Source organism: Paramormyrops kingsleyae, chromosome 7 (genome assembly GCF_048594095.1).
Source record: "Paramormyrops kingsleyae isolate MSU_618 chromosome 7, PKINGS_0.4, whole genome shotgun sequence".
NCBI lineage: Eukaryota > Metazoa > Chordata > Actinopteri > Osteoglossiformes > Mormyridae > Paramormyrops > Paramormyrops kingsleyae.
In genome coordinates this window covers 19,442,363-19,466,860 of record NC_132803.1, presented here as the reverse complement: position 1 = coordinate 19,466,860, position 24,498 = coordinate 19,442,363, and the positions used below count along the sequence as shown (strand labels likewise).

Genomic DNA, 24,498 nt, shown 5'->3' with positions numbered 1-24,498 from the left:
GAATTAATTAGAACAATGGATTTTGATAAGCATCTTGATGCATTTGGCTGGGCTGTAGAAGACGTTTTGTTGCGTTGTCTCATTACTTGCAATAAATGCTTTAGACGCATTTTATTTTTATTCACATTGAGTCTTTTGAAAACAACATTTGAGTTGAAGCTGGACTTGGGCTTGCTTTGCGAATCAACAACCTGAACTTCACAGCTACAACGTCTCAAACTGCTGTCGGTGTTTGAATGACCACGTCTTAGAAGCGCTCACACCCGTTGATATCTGCCTGTGAGGTAGGGCACACATGCTGTCAACATGTACAATTCTGTTTCACGCAGCTGCAAAATGACATCATGTGTCCGTTGGCATGGTTGCTCTAGCTACCTGATCAATCTTACCTGTAAACATACCAACTTGCTATAGTGCTTTTTTCTGTAAGTGGCGAGTAATTATATTGTAGCTCGTACTACATTTACAAACATACACTCTGCATAAATATCGTGTATGGTAAATGTTGTACCTAAATACTATGATGCCTAGAAATGCTTATATCTGTCAATCAAATTCAGTTATTTTTCCGTTTTTTTTAGCAAAATCAATCTCTCAGTTCTATAGTAGTTTCAAAGTGCAAAGAGATCTTCATAACACAAATCTTGCCTTGTTAAAATCTCAATGACTGTTTACTATGAGCAAAATTTAGGTGGAAAAGGGAGGTAGTTTAGTGCATGTCACTGGTGTTAAGAGATATAATGGAACACTTATGTGATACTAAAAGCAGTTCAGCTTATTGTTTAAACCATTTAAAATGAAGCATGGGATCATTCTAAATGCAAATCCATTTTCAGAATGTTGCTATTTTCATAGAATGCTGCCAGTAGAGAATTTACCTGCGCATTTAATACAAAGTTTAACTTTTGTGAGTGTTCTTTTGTGGGGATGTATCTGAACGATGAAGTCTCATATGAGCAATCAGAGCTTCATCTCAGAAAAATGTATTGATTTAAATGTACAGCGATTCACTTTTCTTAGGTTTCCAAGAAAACTATTGCTACTCTCAGTGCTTTAAATAAATTTAGATTGTAACTGCGTTGTAATGAATTGTATGGGTGCTATACTGTACCAATATGAGACATTTTTAGTATCTGTAGTAATTGTGTTAATGGAAAAGTTCTTATATAATTAATATTTTGTATTGCTATTTTTTTCTTCCATGCATGGAAATGAACATCACTTTTGTTTGCTTTGACAACCACTGCAGTATGTCAGAGAATGCTATGAACGGAGCTTCCCCATACCACTCTGTAAAGTCTGTAAATATATAGCATTAAGAGAAAATGGTATTCTTGCACAATAAGCTTAATGACATTATATTTGTATATGGAATTTAATGTTTAATGATGTTTTATTTATATTCTGTGTATTGTTTAAATTTTTTTCTCTGATGAGCGGCTATTTTTGAGACGTGGTTGCTGATTGGCAGGGAGTGTGGAAGAAAGGGTGGGGACGATGCGGAGAGGAACACATCACATGACCTGTCAAGCTGTGAATGGCACTCATTACTACTGATGTATACACTCGCCTCTATGTGAGGACTCCCCTGTTTGAGAACAAACCTTTCTTATGAACCATTCAAGCAAACAATAAAGCTACATATGCCACCTTTTACCAAATAAAATGTTGTGGAAATTTGTTTAGTCCTAAATGCGCTGGAAGCTAATGATGGACTTAGTTGCTTTAAATGTATTTGCATATATGTCTCGTCAGCATCATTTATAGGGCTTAAGAAGGAAACACCTCATCTGTACAAATCATGCATCCATTCAACCATCAATACATTTCCCATAACTGCTTAACCAAGGTAAATATACTAAATATGACCAAATTAAAGTCAATTCAAGACAGTAACATCATCACCAATAGATGTGTGACATCAATATACGTGAGAAGCAAAAACAAATCAGGAACAGGTTTCAGAGACAAGTGAAGTATGTCACTGTGTACACAACAAACTGGGTCCTTTATGTTAATACAGAGATTTTCATTCCAAAATAGCTGTTATTGGGTTTGTCTCCAGCCTTTACTATTTCATGAAATAATCTCGTTATACCTACAACCATGACCAGGGTAAGTAATTGGAAGATGGATAGATGCATACATGGATTTAGTTGTATTATTTGTTGCATCACCAGAAAAAGATTTTGATGCATAGAATTTACAGGTAAGGACCTTGAATTGTTTTATATATGCACTGCACATAATCTTTCTTCTGAAAGGCAAAAATACAATGTAAATCTTTGCCTGAATTTTTACGGATTTAGCTTTCAAATAATTCTCAAAGTATTTTATTATTGTCCACTCTCCCTAATATGTCCCGGGAACATATTTTTCAGAACAGCCCTCCATGCAGAATTCCTTTCTACGTTCTGTTTAATGATTGAACTCGAAGGTATCCGGACTATTCTGTTGAAACATCTGGGCTATGATTGGGTTACAAATTCCATCTCTCCCCCAGGGAGGTATTTATTTGATGACAGAAATCTCCAAACAGAAATCAGCATTTATGAAGTTTGTTTAAAGTACAATCCTGAATTGAAAAGGAGCAAGTATGAGATCATTTCTGAACTGTTTCCCTAGGTTGATGTGTGGGGGCAGGAATGTTTTGGTCCCTGTGATTTGATTGCCTTGTAGCGTTCTCTGAAGGGTAAGGCTTAAAGGTGTGGGAGTTCTGGAAAATGCTTAGTTTCAGTTGTAACGTAAATTATTTTCTAAATGATCCAGTTAAGATTTGTTTAACATTACCTGGCCCCTTAAAATAAAAGGGGAAATTAAATACTAATGTATATAATTTCATGTGAAAATGCACAACTAAAATCAAAAGATAATGCATTATTACAAGTACAAAAATTAGTACAAAAATCTCACACTTTGGTTAAGGTGTTTATGAACTTTAACCATTCATGCATACAGCATAACTCGTTGAACTCTAATAGGCTAATGAAGTAAAGTTTATGAGAAAAAAGGTCAATAGTGAAGTAAAATAAAGAAATACGAGCCTATGTACCCTGTGGGTCCCACAAAAAACAGATACACTGACACACAGCTGGACAGGATGAGCATATGTAGACAGGTTTATTGCTTGGGTTGAGAACAAATAATGGTTCTCAAACAGCAGATTTATCAGGTTTGCATAGGTGCAGCAGGACAAAGGTGAATAGATGTCAGTTCAGGTCTCTATAGTCAGTGTATGTTTTCATTTCAGGCCAGGGCCATAATGGAACCGATATAATACTTGTGTGCTTACCAAGGAATTCGTTCTGTGTCACACAATGTTCTGGCATTGCATTGCAGTGATGGATCAGGTACTAAGGTCAGGTTGCCACTCAGCGGGGGGTTAGTGGAACACACCACTCTGACATTGGAGTAGTTACCACGTTCCTGAAAGACGTGTTTACACCTCAAGAAAAATACGTGCTTAAGACGTGAGCTCCTTTCATGGTTGCATCATCTTTTATTTTCTCCAAGGCGTACAGGCAAGGATCTGAAAGGAGAAATTGTTCCATACTGGAAGGTAACCAAGTCTGAAATATTGTTTTTATGTAATCATTTTAAAATGGCTATTAATTCAGTGAAGCGAATATGTCGTGTGAAGGCGGCCGTGTGCTGCAGTGATGTACGTATTTAAAAGTCCGATTGTCCTAGATCTTCCACTGGCTTCTGCACGTCAGGTGCTTGCTGACAGCTACATAAAAAGAAAAAAATATTGCTTTGTTTTTGTTCTGTCTCTTACTAATCTTGCTTTCCACTGACAGTTTCATATTGGACGCAACCCCTTAAATGTGTTTCCTTAGTGATGAGGTCACACACAAGCAAACAAGTGAGTAAGAAAAAGGAGGGTCACTCAGTGGGTAGCACTGTTGCCTCATACTTCCAGGGCTGGGGGGTTTAAATGCTAACGCCGCTGTGTGTGCGGAGTTCACATTTCCTCCCTGTGTCATGCTGGTTTCCGCCTGCAGCCCCATTATGGGGGAGATCCCCAGCTTGGGCTCCCTGGGACAGACTTCAGGTCCCCTGCGACCTTAACCATGACAAGTGCTTGGAAGATGGATGGAGAAATAAAGCATGTTTGGATGAACTGGTGTGTGAGGGTCATGAGGAACTATCAGAAAATTGGCCTATCGAAATTTACAGAGAGCAACATGTAAAGGAATGACACAAAGCCCCATTCTATATTTCCAGTGCATTTATCCAGTCAATTACCACGTTATCCAGTCCAGATCAAGACGATCATGAGTTTACCGTGAAGCAGACACAGAACCATTTACACATTAAGAGCAGTTTAATGTCAAAAGTTCACCTAAATCCCACATACTTAGACTGTGAAAAGAAGCTGGATTTCCCACAGGAAACAGCAACCCAGGGCCAAACAGAAGGTAACACATAATGCTCCCTTTTGCCACGTATAAGTGGTGTTATAACTTGTTTATAATTGTCTATAAATGATTTACAAAGTGACACAACCTAATTAATAACCTGATTAATAAACCATGCATAAACCCTTTATAAGGGTAGTCTTATTGTGAAGTGGTACCCATTAGAGCAGTTATACCTGTCAGACAATCTTTCCAGAACAAATCACAAGAAAATGTAGCTATGATAAATTAAAGTACATATTAATACCAGCGATTAAACCAAGTCCTTAGCAGATATGGTTTTAAAATCGAGCAGGGCAACAAGAAGAGAGATAACAAAAACCTGCTTGTGTTTTCAAATGTTAATTAAATGAACTAAATGTGTAAAAATATTAGTAAAAAACATATATTAAATATTAGGTAACACTTTACTTAACGGGGCACAAATATAGTATTACTCTTTATGACTGATGTATTAATTTACCACAAACTAACAAGTCTTATTTAAATACTGGTCTCATGTTAATTCATCATTGATGAATTTTAACGCATGTTTTGTCTCAAGCAGTTACTATATTTGTTACTATATCTGTTAATTCTGTAAACATTTGTGAACTACTGAAGGAACAAATATGTGAATAACAAAAATGAAATACTGATCTCATGTTTATTCATCATTAATGAATCGTGACGTATATTAAAGTTGCGACTATATTCGTTCATGATTTGTACTTCAGTAGTAACTTAGTTTATACTAAGTATTTGTGCCCCGTCAGGCAAAGTACTACCAAATATTCTACTAACTCCGGGATCGTAATTGCAAAATGTATAGATATAGTCTAATATACAAAGCTTACGGGGTGGTAGTTAGTACTCCTGCCTCACACCTTTGGGGCTCCGTGCATGGGGTTTCTACAGGTATGTTTCCTCCGGGAACTACGGTTTCCAATACAGTCCGAAAACATGCCGAAGTACATCGAAGTTACGAAAGCGCCCGTAAGTGTGCATCTGTGCGCGAATGGCGTGAGTGCGCCCTGCCAGGGATCGGCGCCCATCTTGCGCCCATAGGCTCCAGACCCCCAGAGTCCCTGTGTAGGATAATAAGCGGTTAGAGAAAATGGATACAGTGCTCACATAAAGCCTTGGGACGCTATGTAATGTAATGTCAATTTTATTTCTAAAGCACGTTTAAACAACCCAAGTTTTCCAAAGTGCTGTAGAAAATTAGCACAAACATAACATAAATAAACCAACCCTATAAATAGTCACAATACAATACAACCAATGAGGACTAAAATAATAAAATAAAAACTGTCAACAATCAGAACTAAAAGGCAATCTATAAAAATAGGTTTTTAATTAAAAAGAGAGACTGAAGGGATCGCGTAATTCAGTCAAAATGTTGAAAATTTGTTTATTTTATAACAAAAATCATTACTTCATTTGTTTACACACACACACATGTGCACACACACACACACACACATAAACATCTGTGCCCCAAATGAGCTAATTTTAATCTTTTGATGTGACTTCCAGAAGTTTCATAATAATCAGATCTAATATTTTACGTTATATGTTAAAAATTGCTTGTCAATAGACTTTTCTTATTAAGCCAATACATTTTCACATTATTACAAAACTAAGTAACCGTCCCAAGACTTTCTATGAGGACTGTATACGATCTGAACAGTGAAGGATTTTCTGTGGTTTGTACGGATGGATCAGTGTTGTTCAAGGATTTCCTCCCATAGTCCAAAGACACGCGGTGAAGCTAATTGCTGTCTCTAAATAGTCCACAGAATATAAATGTGTGTATGTGTGTGTGTAACACACCCATCTATGTACCTGGGATAAGGACAAGGTAGCACAGAGTAAAAAGCTGGATGGATGGATTCAATTCAATTCAAATTACTTTATTTATCCCCAAGGGGCAATTAAAAGGCACGTGGAGTAGCACAGCAACCAATCACACATAACAATAAATATAGAATAAAAGGACATGCACACATAAAAGACATTAATGTTATATGTTCTAATAAAGTTCCATTAGTTTGATGCCAAATCACCAATGTTGAGAACTGAGGAGCTGGACAGCTCAGGGAACAAAGGTGTCCTGCAACCTGGACAGCGAAGCCTGGGAGGATCAAGGATTTTGTTGAATGTAGAATTATTATATTCCAAAGTCGCCAGCAGATGGCGGCAAATCATCGTATCACAGAACCTCAACTTCCATTTCATATGAAGCTCCCATCCATTATGTTTAACCAAGATGTAGAATTTTAATGTTCCCATTGCACAAAATGAAGTGAAAGTTTATATTGTGTTTTGCGCATTTAATTATATGTATTAGTGAGGTCATTGATTTTTTTTAAAAGCCACGTCTATGTGTTTGTATATCGAACTGTATCATCAGTCAGGGCTAAGGGGAGCACAGAGGTCTGGAGCCCATTGTCCCCTCACCTAAAAGTTCCTCATGTCCCTCCTGGAAATCTTCAGCTAATCAAAATGTTTCCCCTTATTTCATTTTGGAAGTGCCAGTTCAGTCTTGCACGACTCTATACTCTATGTTAAAATATATAGCTAGCATATTTAATTGATAATCATATAACAATATAATTACTTAAGGTCCTGCCGTGTAACCAAAATCTCTGAATGACATATTACCTGGGGAAATGTATAGAATCAACATAAAGTAAATAACAAACTGAAGTAATAGAACTAGCCAAATAGTAATATTGTTTTAACTAGATTCAATTCTTTAAAACTGAATACCAAAATACCGAATGTATATTCCTGTTTTAAATAACACTTCATGTGTACCTCCTATGAATGTATTTTGGTGGTTTCATTTTTGAATTTAAAAGGTGAATTCCATTTTTAGTTTGAATTGCATTGAACATTGCATCATTCACATCAATTGAAAAAGGAAAGGACACTTGGGCAGATTCTAAAACATTTTATTAATGGTCTTCAGTGTTTTTTTTAAATGTACTAAATTTCCCATTATAAAGAAATCACTGAAATGGGATAATGTAAACATATAAATTATTTACACAGGATACCAACACGTAATTGGTTTTGTATTTGACAAAGGACATGAGCCAGTGCATATCACTCTAAGTACCCTGAAAATTGTCACTTACTGCCAATTTTAAAAACACATTTAATAAGATCTTTGCAACACATAACTACGGAAAGTGAAGCCTGACAAATCACCTAATACAAATTAAATAGAAGCAAAACACAAAAACCTGTAAATATCTAGTCTTGCACATAAATAAACAAAAAAAGCAATGAAAATTATTAAAAACAAGAGAGTTCCACCCTATTAATAGAAATCAGTCAGGGTGAAGAGACTAGAAAATACTGAACCACATCTTCTATATTCAAAATTTATGCATACAAAATTCTGCTCTGCTAATTCACTGTAAACTCTCGCTGCCACCTGACCAGGATTATATGGCCACTTGTGCTATTCTGGTAATCTGTGGGAGGGAGAGGGGGCAGGTAGACTGTGGGAAAGAGAAAAGCCTCTTCTTCAAAAGTGGATAATCTCAAGTGCTTGAAGCCAACTGTGCTCCAATGAGATTCTTCTCTCTACAGGCAAGAGCCTGAATAATAGTGAACATTAGGTATATGGATCTTAGGCAAAAATGCATCCAGTTCCTGGATTTTGTGATACATTCCGCATAAATACTGGTGAAATGAGGTCAAGTAGCGTCGGAAAAGTGGTGACATAATTCTAGCTATAAGGAGTTTACATGGTTTCACAAAGAACAACAATAAACTGTTAAATGTACTCAGTGCATTTAACGTACGTTCAAAACTTCACCCAAAAAAAAAGCACATTGGGTTAGATAACACTGTACTCATTTTTACAAATAGAAAAAAGTATATAACAAAACTAACCGTTAGCTTAATTAATATTTCAGGTCTTAACAATACACAGTACTGTATACACAGTACACACAACGCTGTAATCTAGAGTAAGCCAACCAGCAGCAAACTCGAACTTCTTCAAAGATGTATTTCAAAAACTTGGAAGCCTGTAGCTGTTAGCCATGCATGAAAGAGCATCCCTTACATGTCGTTTAATGGACATTTGTTAATCATTTCATTAATACATTTTTAAAAAAAAAATGTCCTGAAATCTTCAGTCTGAGCAGCATACAAATCCTGACAGTCTTTAATGTTACTGTTGAGTACTTTAGTCCTTCTTGATACGGTCAAAGGACAGCCAGGCTCTGCAATTTAGGATATTTCACACTGTTCTGGTGTAACAGGACATTATAAAAGTTCTCTTTCAGCATTTATACTCTACCTAGTAGAGCAGACCTGCAAAAAAGGAACAAACTGTTAAAGGGAATGCAGATTCAACATACATTTAAATGCACGTTATAGGCTACAGGCTTTGCAACATCATTATCACACCATAACTGATTAATTTATATCTAATTTGGGAAAATAAATAATTACATATTCTAAAACTGAACATGCACTTCTGGTGCATTTTATGTCAGTTAAGGGGCATACAATTTGGAAAAATAAGTAAATACTAAGCAAATATCTTTTTTGAGAAATAATCACGCGACTTAACCATTGCAATTAACCTATGCAGCAAAATAAAGGCATTGTTTAATATAAATATGAAAATTTTATAATATGTAGAGGGTAACTAGCATTCAAATAAATTCTATACATTAACTTAAGGATTAATTTTACATTGTTGATACAACACAGAGGTAGGCCAACAAGCAAATGATTGATTACGCTGCTCTAAATAGCAGCAGCAAAGGGACACTTTTGTAAATTTTGCCAATATACAGTGCCATCTGCATAAATAAAGCTTACTGATTAAATATGGAGGGTTATGTGCTAAACTGATGAATGGGTTTGACCCTGATACACACCTAAGAGACTTCCAGCTGTCCTTCTCCATGTTGTTCTCTGGTCCCTCGCTCTCATAGGAGGCCAGAAACAAGGCTGCGGAAAGGGGGGGGTGGGCATAAGTGTCACTATGGCATCCATCGACCATAACACGTTAGCTCCTTCCAGATTATATCAACTTGAAAAGGTGGATGTTCTAGTACAGGACAACACTGCTCTTTTACAGGGGCTGCGTATAGCACACCTTTCACAGGGGAAAAATCATTGGCGAGATTATATTATATTATATTATATATATATATATATATATATATATAAAAACAAATAGTTCAAGATTGAGATCCAAAAATGAATGTAGGTATACTATGTTTTGAAAACATTACTATAATTGAGTAAATGGCAGCATATATTCCAGTGATAAATACTATGTGCAATTAATCACTGAACAAAATTCCCATTAGCAAATGACTAGCCCAGTTTTTGAGTGGGAAAACAAAGTGTCTTGATACATTTTTTGGTTGCTCATTTGCATTATGATGCAAATAGTGAAAGCTGCAAAGGCGGCAGGCATGGGAAAAGGAGGTCAGGATAAAGGGCAGCTACATCCGACAGCTAAGGGGCACATGCTAGACTCAAATCCACGGATCCTACATTAGTGGGGCGATTTTAACCATTTACCCTTGACCAGTATGACGGTACATACCATCCTCACTGAAGACCGGTGCAGTCAGCAGGTACTGGAGGATTTTGCGATCCCGCTCGAAAGGACACTCCACCTGCTTCCACGTCATAAACTCATTCACCTGCTTGGCTAATTCCCAGAATTTCTGAAATGTCAGCAGATTTGGAAAGATTTAGAAACACTGGTGAAATCTGCAATCTGAATGTCACACTTTACTGCAGTGTATTAGTCATTGGCTGCAAGTTCAAATGGAAAATATTTAAGGAAAATTTGTTCCTTTGAATGACCTGCTCATTTGAAGTGTGTGATTCAATACAGGCATATTATAAATGTATTTTTATAGTAATTACCTCAAAGTTAACATGCCCATTGGGCAGCAGGTTGGAACATCCTTCATTTAGGAAGTAGATATCCTTAATTAGCAGGCTGAAGAAGGGAATCACAATCTACAAAGAAGACAGAGGCAGAAATCTTCATTATAAATTGTATTTAAGAGAAACATATACAAGCTTGATGATATTATAGCAGTAGTGACACTGGAGACTAACAATGCATAACTCAGTAAAAAGTGGCCGTTGGTTTGCAATAATGACCTTCAATGTGTTAAATGACAATTCGATTCAGGAAAAACAACTTGCACGGATCGATCATTAGTTGTATGTCATAAAGGTGCGTGAACCGGGTGGTGCACGAGGATTGGCTGCTGAAGCTCAACCACATGACAGAAGATGTGGGCCTGTAGCCCTAACACTGGATAAAGGGGAACATTTTTAGTGAAGTTACAAAACCTATCAACAGCTCAAAAAGACTGCATTCTTACTGTGCAAGAACCTTCACTCCTCATACATGTACAATGGAAAAAAAAGCTCTTTGATATGCAACTTTACATGGTGTTAAACTAGTACCTGGAGCTGATCCCTAATTGGCCAACTTTGGTCTTTATTATACAGGTTTTTAGATTCAAATGCTACAAGAAGGGCATTCTCTTTCTTTGCTACTTAAGCTGGCCAAGTGATAGTAGGGAGAAAGTATAGCATTTAACTTAGGTAGTATAAAAGGGGGCTCAAATCTTTGCTTTAGTAGAGAAACAACCATTGGGAGCAAAACAGTTTAATCAAATAAACTGAAATGTCATTTTTTAAGCCTTACAATACTCCCACAAAGTCTATTACAATAGACAATGTATTTATTGTGCTGAGAAACAGATGCCTGCATGATCTTAGCAGAAACAGAACATTTCAGCTAGCCTAGGGATACTCTCTCATGACTAGAATGCAGTTCGGAATTCAGTGGTGGTGATTTTCTTAAATAACGCTGATATTTTAATGACCTGTATTGCATAACACTGTTAATGTCAGGCCAATTTCCATGGGAGAACAACATATCTAAAACAGGAAATGGCTTTTTATACACCAGTCCCCCTTTGTTGACCCGTGAATGTCCTAACCTCTGTTTAAAAACAGTTATGCAACGAAAATACCACTATTTAGTTTGGAGCCTTTAGCATAGTGTGGCTTTTTGTCTTGATCTTACACATTTCACTGTCAGAAAAAATATATACATTTTCTTGGAAGTTGCTATGGTACACAGCACACTGACGTCAAAGAAGTGCCAGAAGTTGCTGGTTTTCCCCCATAATTAATCTGCTTTTATCATTTCAAATTACATGTGTGTGTGTGTGTGTGTGTGTGTGTGTGTGTGAGTGTGTGAGAGAGAGAGAGAGAAAGAGAGAGAGAGTCATTTTCCACACAATTTCAAATAATGAATGGCAAAATGGAGATACACGATCCTAAAAAGGAAAATAAATCAGAACTCTCAAGCTTGTTTTTGAAAACTATGCTTACCGTCACAGAAACTAAAATGTTGCACAACAAGCTTGTTGGTCTACACAAGGAGGCTTGTGAGATGCTTGCGGATGCTTGGCACAAACAATGGTCCAATCGGAACTAGCTACTGGATTTACCTTTTCTCTGCTGGTATGTGCCGTTATGGACCTCTGCATAGCACCACGCAATGCCGTTCGGTAGTTGTAGAAATTGCTGGTTGGGTCCATTTGGTGCTGCATAACAAATGGAACATCAAGCTTGTGAGATTTTTGCTTGTGCCATGTATACTGCACCTAAAAACCACCCTGGCCTTAAATCACCCTGCAAGGTACACCACCTAACGTTTTCTGATTTAACAGGATTATTACCGAATTACAATCACGAGTTCCCACTAAAGTACCATATGCTACTACCGGGAGCAGGGAGGGAGCAAACATCTAGACTGTCTGGGGGTGCCCCAAGGACCAGATTGGAAAACACTGCTGTAATCTACTGACTCCCAGTGTTAGAAAATAGGAGTCACCCACCCTGTGCTCCCATCCCTTGCACCATCTGCACAAGCACACAGAGAGGATTTAATGGGCTTCACACAGATTTCATTAGCATAGGAAGTACATCTTCTCCCTGAACCAGCTCCTCCCCTCTAGAGCCCAGTGCCAAGCCACAGTCCAGCAGCCTGGCTCTGCACACGAGAAATTTACATTTCAAAACACCGCCTGTCCTGTGAGGAGCATAACTCTCCAGAGAGCAGAGCAGTGTGGGCTACAAAGGCAACTGAAGACAGTGCCGCGATGCCACAACTTATCCATTTCCACCTCTTTGAAAAAATTACAAATATCATCTTCCCACAATCACTTGGACAAATCCGTCTACAGGTGCTTCTGCCTGCTGCGGTCTGTACCTCATAAAAGCATTATTCAGGAATTTATTTTCTGCCTTTAAAACACAAACCTTCATCTTTACCAATATATAAAAGAGAGGGTTAGGAAATACATGAAATTGAATCGAGACACACACACACGCACACACAACCTTACAGGAAGACTTACAAAAAGAAAAGAGAAAGAACACAAACTGATAAGTACTCATTTTAATTAGCATAGTTAAAACTTTAATTCTGCTCACATCTATGCAATCTAACCACAGATATATGCTTAGTCATCATCCGTTACAATAAGGCCTGCTGAACAGCGCAACAGTCCTCACCTCTAGGATATCGAATTTGGCCGTTTTGACTTTGGCCCAGGTTTTCTTCAGCCGGGAAACTGGGCTCATGTTCATCCCAGCTGAGGAGAAAGGAGATGAGAGCACATGTCAGCATGTGCAGGACAACAGCTTCCCCTTCCTCTCATCCCAGCCAGCTGCAACCCCTCAAGCTGCCCTTTGTCTGGCATCTCCCAAGACCCCTCCAGTACCCCAGGATGGGACAATGGAACCAGGGCCTGAGTCACATCTTCCCGAAGCAGCATTTAACATATGGTAATAGGATGCAGAAGGAACGGCAGCACAAAACCAGCCCGGTTATCAAAGATGTGACCTCCCAGTCCCTGTGAACTGAGGGAAAGCGCGTCGGGGTGCCGGCAGCTCTCCAACACCTGCACGGCTCATTAAGGCAGGCTTGCTGAAGAATGCCCACGCCCAGCAGTTTCCGATAAGACTTTATTACTATCTATAAAGGAGATCAGATTTTATATTCATGAGTTGCGCTTCTGTCTACTGGAAGATGCCGCTTCAGGTCAGCTTCAGAATTGGCACAGGAAAAAAAGCCATGATCAAATGAATGCTTAGAGTCTCTTCTTTTATGCAAAAACAGATGTGATTCTCAACAGCTTGGTTAAAAAAATAAAGTTATACAATTTCATCAATGCATGCAGAAAACAACAACTTATCAGAAGAGGATTTTTCAGCACCAACAGGTGTTAGGAACAGAAATTAACATCCACTGCAACAGGATGACGTGCGAGTCCTTCATTATGTGTGTATGAAAGCCTGGAGAGGGACATCAGCCATAAGCCTATTGACAGCACACAATGGCTAAGCAGAGTGCTGTAAAACAAACTCAGACAACACCAGCCATTCTCATGACTCGATTGTTCTTTCTGAGGATACTAATTTCTGCTCTGTCTCTCAGGAGAGGAGCCTCTGTACGGCCCTGCCTGTGGTTGTATCCCCAGGGAGGGGTCAGAATAAGGACAGCTGCCCGCCTCTTCTGGCTTCTCCTCCAGGCCTGACTGGCCCTTTCCCTGACCATCTGCCTGCAGGAAGGTCCACCCGGCACATTCCGCCCACCCACCCCCCCCCGCTCTTTGCTGGCCAGCCAGCTGCCTCTCCCATCATCTCCATGCAGCCCCCTCCACCACCCCCATAAAGGTCCACCATCAAGAACATGCTGAGCCAGAGCTGAAATTACGAGCTGAGAAACATTTACTACGAGTATCCCTGTTCCTATACATCCCATAATCTCTTCATTAGGTTTAATATGCTCTGCTTTAGTTTAACTTAAGTGCATTATTCGAAAGTGAGCAGTTGTGCAGAGCACTTGAAACTCTTTAGATTACTGCAGCTTTTACTCCTTAACAGCTCTAGCTGGAGATCAGAATGCCTATATTATTATTATTATTATTATTATTATTATTACTATTATTATTTTCTGAAAATATGTTGATTTGGATGAGTGGGAAGACCTAGTTACACAACCTCCATAACTCGCTGAAGTCCATAAATCTCCCACAGTAATGACAAAAACAGAACCCCGTCATCACAAACCTGAGACGAACAACACAGGCTCTCAAATTTCACAAGAATGAAGCCCCCACCCTACCCCACCCCACCCCAGCCCCCTCCTCTACGGGACAGCTACCATGGGACATTACAAACTTCAACACACTGCTGTACTCACAAATGATGGCCATCAAGGAGTTGAAGTTGCCGATGTTAAAGCACTCTCGGGCGACATCAATGAAGAACTCAATGACTCTGGCTCTCTGCTTCTTCTTTACCGGCTAGACGGAGGGAGTATCACAAAACATGTCAGATTTAATAAAGGCAGATGACAAAAAAAAAAAAAACTATAAGGCAGAACGAGACAGACAGGAGGCTTACCAAGCATATTTCTGTGGCCACCAGGTAACTGAGCCTGTTAAACCACTCCACGTACACTTCTAGGTTGTTTGCCTTCTTGCGGTCACTGAAACGGCTCTGAAAACAAGGGCATGAGGAAGGTTATTACACAACGGACAACAGAATTACTTTGCTTGCCCTCCTTGGTGCTGCAGATCAGATCGCATAAAATCCCATCCAAAATCCTACCGCTGTTGACAGAGTGGACAGAGACTTTTCACTAGAATTTACTTTGCTTTTCGGGCAATTCCAGCATTATGGATGCGACAACTGAACTCATATTGGCAAACAAAATGCCTCTGAACATGGATAAGCTTAGTATATTCATATAAAAAATTTACATGCTAGAAATGCCAAAGGTAGAAAGTACAAATCCAGACTAAGATTTTGTTTCAAACAACCAGGTCTGTTGTTTGAAACACTGTCATTGTGAATCTTTATACTCAGCTGGTTGGTTGAAACGAAATCTTGGTCTGGATTTTTACTTTCTGATCCTGACCTTCCCAGTGGTGAAAAATGCATAGCATTTTATAAGTGTTAGAGATGTGACATCAAATGGACCTTTGCATGGAATTGCCCTTTAACATTTAAAGTAAGACAAGTTTTTGTCAAGAAAGTTTAAGTTTTTCCTCCTCCGTCCCAGTGTCTATATTCAGGCTGTTTCTCCCACAGTACCCGTCCGCAGGGTTCCACTCCGGAACCGCCGATGGTTTCCCCGCTTAAGGGGGCAGCCGGGGCTCTTCAGGCCCCGGCTTTTTCCCGCCATTGTGAGGCCCCCGCAGTCATACTGCACAGGCATGCTGACAGGTCCAGCAACGTGCAATTACACCCAGAGCTGTGCTCTTAAAAGACGGGGAGTGGGGGGGCTCTGAGCCGGCCATTAATGAAGACTGCAGACGGTGAAAAGTGAAGCGTGTCAAAAGACAATAGCTGTGGCAGCCCGGCAGGCCGAGCGACCGGCAGGCCGAGCGACCGGCATTCAGGGGGAGTGCCAGGGTGCGCGGCTGAGTGGCGGCAAAGCCATCATTAACCAATATGTTATTTGCAATTTTAAGCTTTTAAGTTCTTTGCATAATTTAATTAAAGACTTAGCCACTAAAAACTGCACTTATTACCAAATTCATTCAATTCCCAAAAAAACTTTCACGGTGCAACTTATCCAAAATTAGCGGAGACTCACCCTCACTTTATTCCGTATATGCAAAAAAGGTTCTTTTAAAACACATGCATATTTCAAATTACACATATATTACCTTATTATTAACCAAGGGGTCCTTCTGAACAAAGGCTTGTACAAATTCCTCAGGTCCAATGTAACTGAGTCGCTCCTAAATGGAAAAAAAAATCAAAACATGTTTATGTCACAGAGACATATGGAGCTCATTTCTGCCCCCCAGTAGACTAACCACTTTGTATTGATGGGTCGCTAAACAAGTGTAAAGCGACTTTTGCATGAAATTGCACTTAAGCATCATTTAGCCCCCAGAATAAAGTTCCATGTGTAGCCTAAAGGAAAGCATGTGGGTCACTCACCAGCTCTATGTGGGTTAGCTGCTGGGCCAAACTGAAGGCGTCATTGCAGACGGTCAGGACGTCCCGCTGGATGGACTGCGGCTTCGTTTTCAACACGGTCAGCCTCTCTGCAACTGTGGCGTTGATCTTCACCAGTAGCTCCTCGTACTGGCTGAGCGCGGCCAGCTTGCGGATTAGACCCTGCATCATCTGCTGCACAGCCTTCCTGCAAACCTGCAGGGGGGGGGGGGGGCAAAATATTTTACACTCATAGTGCTTCAACCCCACCACAAAAAAATAAATGGCAGTGCAATACCAGGGTGGAGGCAGAGGGTGGAGTGTGGGGAATTCTGAAAGAGATTAGAGTTTCTTTAGGTTTCCTCTTGAGTGATTAATACAGCAGGCACCCTCTATCTGGGGCGGGTCGAGTGATGCCAAAAAACCTGGGGAATTTAATTGTGCCCCATCAATCAGAGGGATAACAGCAAGGATACTGCCAAAGGCAGACAAGTTTTGAAAGAATCTCAATGACAGCCCAACCCCTCCCCCACACGCTGAATTAAAACTTGCGTAATGGGTGGGCAGTAAAAGCTTTATTCAGGATGCATAATGAGATGTTACACCATACCCTAACAGCAGGTTATCATAGGCAGAATCTTAGCAAAAAAAATGTTTTTCTTTTAAAAAAACCAATTATGTGTTCTTGACATTATACTACTTGTCTTTCAAGGCACAGACTATTGGGCCAAACGGAAATCAAAGAAATCCAACTTTCAAAAGATAACCATCTGTTGATGTATTGGGTCCAGTTGCCAACAGAGGGTGTAAATTTAGAAACATATTCCTGGGGATTAGTTGTCAAAATTTCTGGGCCACATGGTGCACAGTTGATACAGAATGCTGACGTGTGCCAATTCTGGCCTACTTGGACAGTTAACCCTGGAGCCAGACTGCATCAGGAGCTAGCAGGACAGCAGGGCTCGCTGCATGACCCCAAGCAGGCTGCCCGGTGAACTCCCCCGCTCAGTGTTTTCCTGGAACTGCACCACCTCATTCTGGTAGAGCAGCTTGAAGCACTTCGGAAGGCCAGCTCTGCGGAAGGGGTGCTGATAGATCGCTCACGACTGTGCGTGTGAACCATGGGGGAGGAGCTCCAGGAGCCGCCCTCGTTTAGGCTCCCCGGTGCCTGCTCCAGTAAGCCGACCACCTCCGTAATGAAAGCCTCTGCAAATTAAGGGCTGTGAAGCTAAGGCTGGTTTGGAAGTCACTGAAAACAGATGCTGATCTATTACAGGCTTCTGCCATCCTGCCCAAAATTTGCGACCCATCAACTCAAAGAGCTGTAGTGGTCAACCCAGACGCTGAATCCAAAAACCAATCCCTTTCAGAAGTTTCAGTGGCCCATCTGGGAGCTAAATTTATAGCGGCACCCAAAACGCGAAACTGGTGCACTTGTGTAAATGCACATCGCCTTTAACAAAACATCAGAAGGAACCATGCTATAATTATTCAATATTGATGATCAAAACTAACGTATCTGTGTAAGCACATATGCCATCAATACAACAGAGAAATTTCAAACAATTCTTGTTTACCATTACAGTAAAGAACTGACTAGATTTGCAAGGAACACCCTTATAAATGTACAACAACAACAGATATGTGTAGGACTCCCATCCTCCAAACACAAGGCTACAGATACAGAAGGACATCTGACAGGCACCAGAAAGCCAGTTTGCAGTGCACCATCTCATCTGAAGCAATGTTGTGCTTTGGGGAGTACATAGAGTTCACAGTGTACGGAAAACAACCAGTGCTAAACATAGACCAGCTGTTCTGTAAACACACACATTTAACATCATTCTGGCTTCTGTCAAAATATGCAGCCAGAGTAAACAGTAAAAAGTATGATTCTCAAAATAGTCTAAATAGCAAAGCAAGGACATCACCACATGATAACCAGCACATTAAATACTTGCGGTTTGTATAACCAGATTTTTGTAAAAATCAGATGAACTCTGAACATTAACAAGCTCCCTCTGCTCACTGGCACTATTGCTCAGTCTATGCACTATTATCCTATACAGTTACTTTTTCCCTGAGAGTTAATACTACACACTCATCCAGCTATAACTGCGACACGTGGCTGAAGTTCGGTTCTGATGATGAAGCAAAGTGCGGCACAGTTAATAAGACCAGACACCAGCGGAGCACACGTGTGCTGAGCCAGCATTAGGCAGACAATCCAAAGGCTGCCTAGAGCTGACAAAAGCTGCCAGAATGGTGCACAATGTGCCTTTTCTGTTTATGCAGTCAGGCTCAACAAACTGCTTCGAGGTTGGAGAAGGGGAAAAATAAATAAATAAGGGATCCACCCTCTTCATTTTCTCCCATCCCCCAATTCCAATTACTGAGGCACGTCTGACTCGCAAGCCATGTGCAGTTTATCATTTTAAACAAATATTGCCCTTTCGGCATTGTGGGAATCCACGAGTCGCCAAGGCTTGTGACAAGTGCCTGCTGGGAATCACAAGAACAACTCCAAAGGCAAACAGGAAATGTTACTGTCCTATAATGTTCTCAACATAAGTGTCAGGCTCATGATGCCCAAAAGAACACAACTAGATCGTCCAATTCCTTGTATATTTCCAGTCTCATAGGTGCTATAGCTGGCCTCATAGATCTCAAACAGATAAGCAAAGGGCTGTAATAATGCTGGAATGAGGTGAAAAGATTCCTCAAAGGCAAGACAAGGAATGTCAACTCCTCTGCTTGCAGCTGGAAGAAAGTAGGATTACTCCTTGCTCCGGCACAACATGGAAACTGACCTCATCTCCGAAGGTTAAGCGGTGGGTCAGCTCCTTCAGCCCTCGCATCATGCGGTCGTCTCTGAAGTCGTAGGGGAAAGTCTCTGTCCACTCAGTCAACAGCTGCACAATCTTGGGCGCGATCTTACGCACTCTGATCTGCAGAACCAAGGAGAACAACCTCAGCATGGTATGTGGTATTTATGGTCAGATTGTCATTAAAGTAAGAATAAGTAATGAGATGCGGCATTGTAACAGACTCGTAGCACAGATTTACAGATAAGCATAATGGTGTTTCCCACTCACCAAAACTTAAAAATGATGGATGCAGATGCTGCAACATACATTCAAAATTACAGCGCAAACAGACTCATGCTAAAGCGAGTGACGGGGGAGCTTCACCTTGTCAGCATGGGGGTCGCCGAGTCTTTGGTGCTCCACAAACATTTGGTACACCTTAGACATGAGCTCATAAGGGTGCAGGAATAACCGGGAGCTCAGCAGGAAAGTGAAGATGTACGTCCTCTGGAAGATGGGAAGGGGACAAATGCACAGCATTTCCTTAACGGTATCTTAAAGATTTCTATGACCATCCATTTCGGAATCTCTTTCAAACTGATAAGGAGTTGAAAGGGTACTCACATCAGGATAGTGGTCCACATTGGGCACTAAATGCTGAATGAGAGCCTCCAGAGATCCCGATACAAGATTGTTGTCATGGTAACGCAGGACCCCACAGCCCTCCTCCTTTGACTGGTAGACATTGTTGTTATAACCAGTGGGGCCAAACATACTGCCAAACGGTGGCGTCTGTGGCATGCTTCCCTGCTTAAAAGAAAAATATATTATACGTGCACAAATGTCAACACTGTGTTTTAAACGGTATTTTAAACAGAACATGACAAACTGGAAGTTAAGCACAACACAGCAAAAAAGTTCTATTACAATCTTAAAATAAGACTACACAATAAATGGTATGTTTTTAGCAAGTTTAACACCACAACAGGTATTCAAAGTTATTGTAACTACTACTTACAATTCTGAATCACCGAATGCGTAATATATCTACTGATTATGAATATCTGATTACTCAAAGGTTCCTAATTCACATGGACATGTACACAAAAGGGCCATTTATATACAAAACATAGGCATGTCTCTCTCTAAAGGCCATGTGACAGAAACAAAGCATGATCCAGAAGCTCACCACTGTGAAAGAGCTGGTTGGCTCCCCAGAACGTAAACAACTTACTCTGGAGATCAAATGCCCATCGGCCGACCATTAATCCCACCTCACTGCCACAAAGACGCACACCCACACCCACCAGAAAGAGGGAGGGAAGGCAGCCCTTTTAATGAGTTACATCAGAGGGCGTGAGCCACTGAGATCCAGTCACCTAGGACGCCTTTCTCTCCCACCCTTTCTGGTTGCTGCATTGAGAATGCCATCTACTAAGCAACCAAAAAAAATCCCCGGACTGGCATTAGCAGTCGCTTTTGGGGGCCACGATGAGGGACAATGGAAACATTCAATGCTCCTGGCTTGGGGTGAAAGAGACCTCAAAACAATTGCCAAATCTTCAGCCACCACGAGTCCATTGAGGAAGCAATTTGGGCGATTACACAAGGACCGTGACAAAAAAAAAATAAAAAATAATAATAATAATAATAATAATAAAAAGGCAGCCGGGGGGTTAAGGTTGCCAGAAGCCATCCAACATCAATCGCAGCCCCTCCCAAATTCAGCACAGCCGTGAAAATTAGCATGAGAAGGAAGGACTGTTGGCATGTCTGAAATCACTTCAGCACCCATCACATCTGTTCCAGCATGCGTGTCCCTATTCCATCAGGACAATGGAATCAATGGCGTAAAAAAAAAAATAGCCATGTCAAAAGGATCCCCTCACAAGTTATCTGGGAAAACTGAAAATATTCATATGAGCATCACAATATAACTATCAGAATAGTATCTAAACAAGATAGAGCACAGTTTAAAGGGCAATATATGTTAGTTGTTCAAAACATCCATCATCAATTTACTGAATTAGAAAAATCTTAAGCCAAGTGCAGCATGATCCTCAGCCTGCTTACGAATTATTGCTGAGCAGTAAATGCCAAAAGAAACCCGGAAAAGCTCCATGGAGGCCAGATTCCCCCTCCCAGGAATTAATGCGATTGTTTGTTTTTGTTTTTTTTTGGGGAGGGGGGGGGGGGTTGTTTGTGTGCCATTTTCCCTAACCATAGACATCAGCTCCAACTTAACTTCATCTGTGGAGTGTGTAAAAGTGGCCCATTTGCAGCTTAAAATGTTGGTTGCAAAGGTCATGCAAGCAGGTGTAGGAGAAAAAAATCACAGAAAAATGGCCAGATAATAAGCCTTTACATCTCCAGCCATTGTGGAACGTGTTTACAGCCAAAAAGAAACATAGGAGTCTCGCACCATAACGTATTCAAGAAAAGTCAATACTTTCCAAATCCTTTAACAGAAATGTTGAAGCGCCAAAAAAAATACAAAACCCCAACTCAAACCTCAATTCACAGACTATTCTCACTATGGAAAACTAGTTTAAGCTTAGTGAACTTTGCTTACACGTGGATATGACTCACTGAGAAAAGCTGAAAAAGTAACCAAATCAAAACTAGTGATACAAGTTCATATTTATGTTACATTTAAATCAAGTTAGGGGGTTAGGGTTTCTTTGCATTTCTATGAAAATATGCTTAATCTGTCTCCCTCCCTTTGTAAACTGATATCCATTACAAACATTCAAAAATATTAAGAGAAATGGTAACATTTATAGACTGTCCCAGATAGTCAGAGATGTTGACAGCCGCCACTGTTGAAAAACTACATAAAAATAGACCCAAACTGACATGACTTTGACTCTGAGAAGTATGACTCATCTGCGCGATGTGAAAAGATCACTGGAAGCACTGTGTATCCTGACTGGCTGCACATCAGCTACAGATGACTAATGTTAGACTCCCAAATAATAATAAACACATGACTGGAAAACAATTCAATCCCCTGGTTCATCACGTATTTAACGTGCAACCAAAACATTGAAAACATAAATCATATTAATAAAGGAGACATAAACAAGGAAGTAATACAAAGAACTTAAAAATCTATATGATTTATTTTAAATCTTAATATTTTGAACCACAACTTACTATGGGAATTAGATTTTCTAGGCCTGGAAGCAGAGAGGTCAAAGTCTCAAGCAAAAAAAGTGGAATATCAGCAAAAATTACAGACTCATCCCAAGCCATCACAGAATAGACTGCTTAGAAACTGAAGAAGCCCGTGAGATAACGTTAATCCCTATGAAAGAAAGCAAGAAACAAACCTGACTACGTCAATAAAATAAACAAAAATTCCAGGAAACTATTGCAACACAGATTAAAACATGGAGACAACCAAACATGATGAGTGAATCTTACTAGATAACATTTCTAATCAAGTTACAATCGTTCTATTAACAATGAACAGACATCATGTGCTGTTTAAAAATATTAAGACTCTTTAAACACAGCATCTAATTTAAACTACTGCAGCAGGTAGAATACATCTAGGAGTGAAACATCGCGCCTCATATAACGTGGTTTTAGGTATAATAACTATCTGTTAATTATCTATATAAATAGCGCCGAAGTTATCTATAGTCGCATTATCATTGGAATCGTAAGGCTCCGTTCCATGTTTTTCGAGACCAGGTGTCAAGCAATAGGGAGATAGTGACCGTCAATATATATCCAAAAGCATGATATGCAAAAAGAATTAGTACATAATGTTTTGCTAAATCTTATTGACATCAAAGTTGTTGAGAAAAAACAACATGCCTGCAGTTTAATTTTTGTCTTTTTTTAAAAAAAAAAAAAGCCAGACGTGAATGACGACGTAAGATGCAGCGTATAGAAACTTACCGTAAAGGAAAAAAAATGTATGTAAAAATCCCTTTAGATGAGACACGGAGTCAAGTGAAGACCACTAGTGAGTACATAGGCAGTATAAATCCCCAATCCTTTCTCGAAAGCACTTTGACAAAATCTTAGAGCAGGGAATCAATCTCCCTGGCTTTTAACAACTAGCGTTCGCACTCAACGGAGCAGCCAAACAACAGCTTTTTGAAAAGTGTAAATCGCCGCAGATTAGCAGCAGTCACACGATGCCCGCCCACCGAATGAACTGAGCGCGCGGCGCGGCGCAGCACCATTCAAACGCAATAACTGGAAGGCCGGGAACGGCCGGCCCCCGCAAGCCCACACGGTGCGCAAGACCGCGGCCCGTCAGCCAATCAGAAACAGGCGACAGGAAACTACGACCCTCCGCGTTTGTCCTTATAGGTCAATAGTGCCGCCCAGTTAATTAACGGGAAATCACGAACCACTGTAGAACGGGTGCGCTGGGCATTAGGAATAGATATGTATTTATACTTGTGTTTTACTATAAATATGTTTTTCTGTTAGGCATTAAATCTGGAATCTTGATGCAGTTTCTGCAAAAAGTTAGCTGCACACAAAAAAGAAGGTGAATTATGGGAATATGGACATTTTTCGTTCAGACGTTGGCAGACAGACTAAGCTTAGGTTATGTTAATTATGTATTGATTTATTATATTAGTTTAAAATATTCAAATGCGACTTGCCATTTTTAGACACAGGAATTTTTGAACTTTTACATAATGTAAAACTCTACAAATATAATTATATTTGAGTAAGGTGACACAGGTAAATGTCTTCATTTTGGACAGCACAGCTGCGGGGTCACAATAAGAGTTACAAGGTGCGTTGCCAAACTACAGCTGTCATGGTCAATAACATTTGCCTTTTTCTGACAAAGGTCGGGCAGTATCTGAAGCAATGAAAGGGTTTTAACAATGAACATATGCAGTATTTGGGAACTCACGTCAACTGAAAAGATTAAAAATTTAAGTATGCTTAACACGCTGTCTAACCAGACACAATATCTGAATGTGGATCCAGTAATAGGGACTATATGAAATTGACTGGGTGTAGCATAAATGCTTAACATGTTTATGCTGATATTTTTAATAAATGGAGACCTTTTAGTACAATTATTGTATTTCTTAGTAAAGTAAGTGTTTATGTATTATTCAAGTCCATGTCTTTTCGTGAAAACCTCAGTAAGACTAAGGTTAAGTTAACTTAATCAGCAATGTCAAAGAAGCCTAATAAATGCAACAAATACTTAAAGTGAAAAGAAGAACTTAATGTTTTATTTTTAAAAATAACACACT

The 24,498-nt window shown here is 39.9% G+C and overlaps 1 protein-coding gene across 6 annotated transcripts in view; it reads right to left on the bottom strand.

The window, feature by feature from the left end:
* Nucleotides 1-7,344: 7,344 nt before the first annotated feature.
* LOC111849928 (ras-GEF domain-containing family member 1B) overlaps nt 7,345-24,498 on the bottom strand; it is a 66,186-nt gene continuing 49,032 nt past the window's right edge. For 2 of the 6 annotated variants that reach the window (XM_023823245.2, XM_023823250.2), the window contains 13 exons: nt 19,880-20,065; nt 19,640-19,762; nt 19,259-19,396; nt 16,452-16,664; nt 16,172-16,246; nt 14,901-14,996; nt 14,698-14,800; nt 13,005-13,084; nt 11,936-12,031; nt 10,323-10,418; nt 9,994-10,117; nt 9,314-9,386; nt 7,345-8,738 (listed from right to left, as the gene is read on the bottom strand). In XM_023823245.2, coding sequence (XP_023679013.1) covers nt 8,714-8,738; nt 9,314-9,386; nt 9,994-10,117; nt 10,323-10,418; nt 11,936-12,031; nt 13,005-13,084; nt 14,698-14,800; nt 14,901-14,996; nt 16,172-16,246; nt 16,452-16,664; nt 19,259-19,396; nt 19,640-19,762; nt 19,880-20,065 — 1,428 coding nt within the window. In that variant the 3' untranslated portion in view covers nt 7,345-8,713. Of the gene's footprint in view, nt 8,739-9,313; nt 9,387-9,993; nt 10,118-10,322; nt 10,419-11,935; nt 12,032-13,004; nt 13,085-14,697; nt 14,801-14,900; nt 14,997-16,171; nt 16,247-16,451; nt 16,665-19,258; nt 19,397-19,639; nt 19,763-19,879; nt 20,066-23,164; nt 23,467-24,498 lie in introns of those variants that run through there. The other 4 variants (XM_023823248.2, XM_023823251.2, XM_023823252.2 and 1 more) reach the window with 3 other exon arrangements.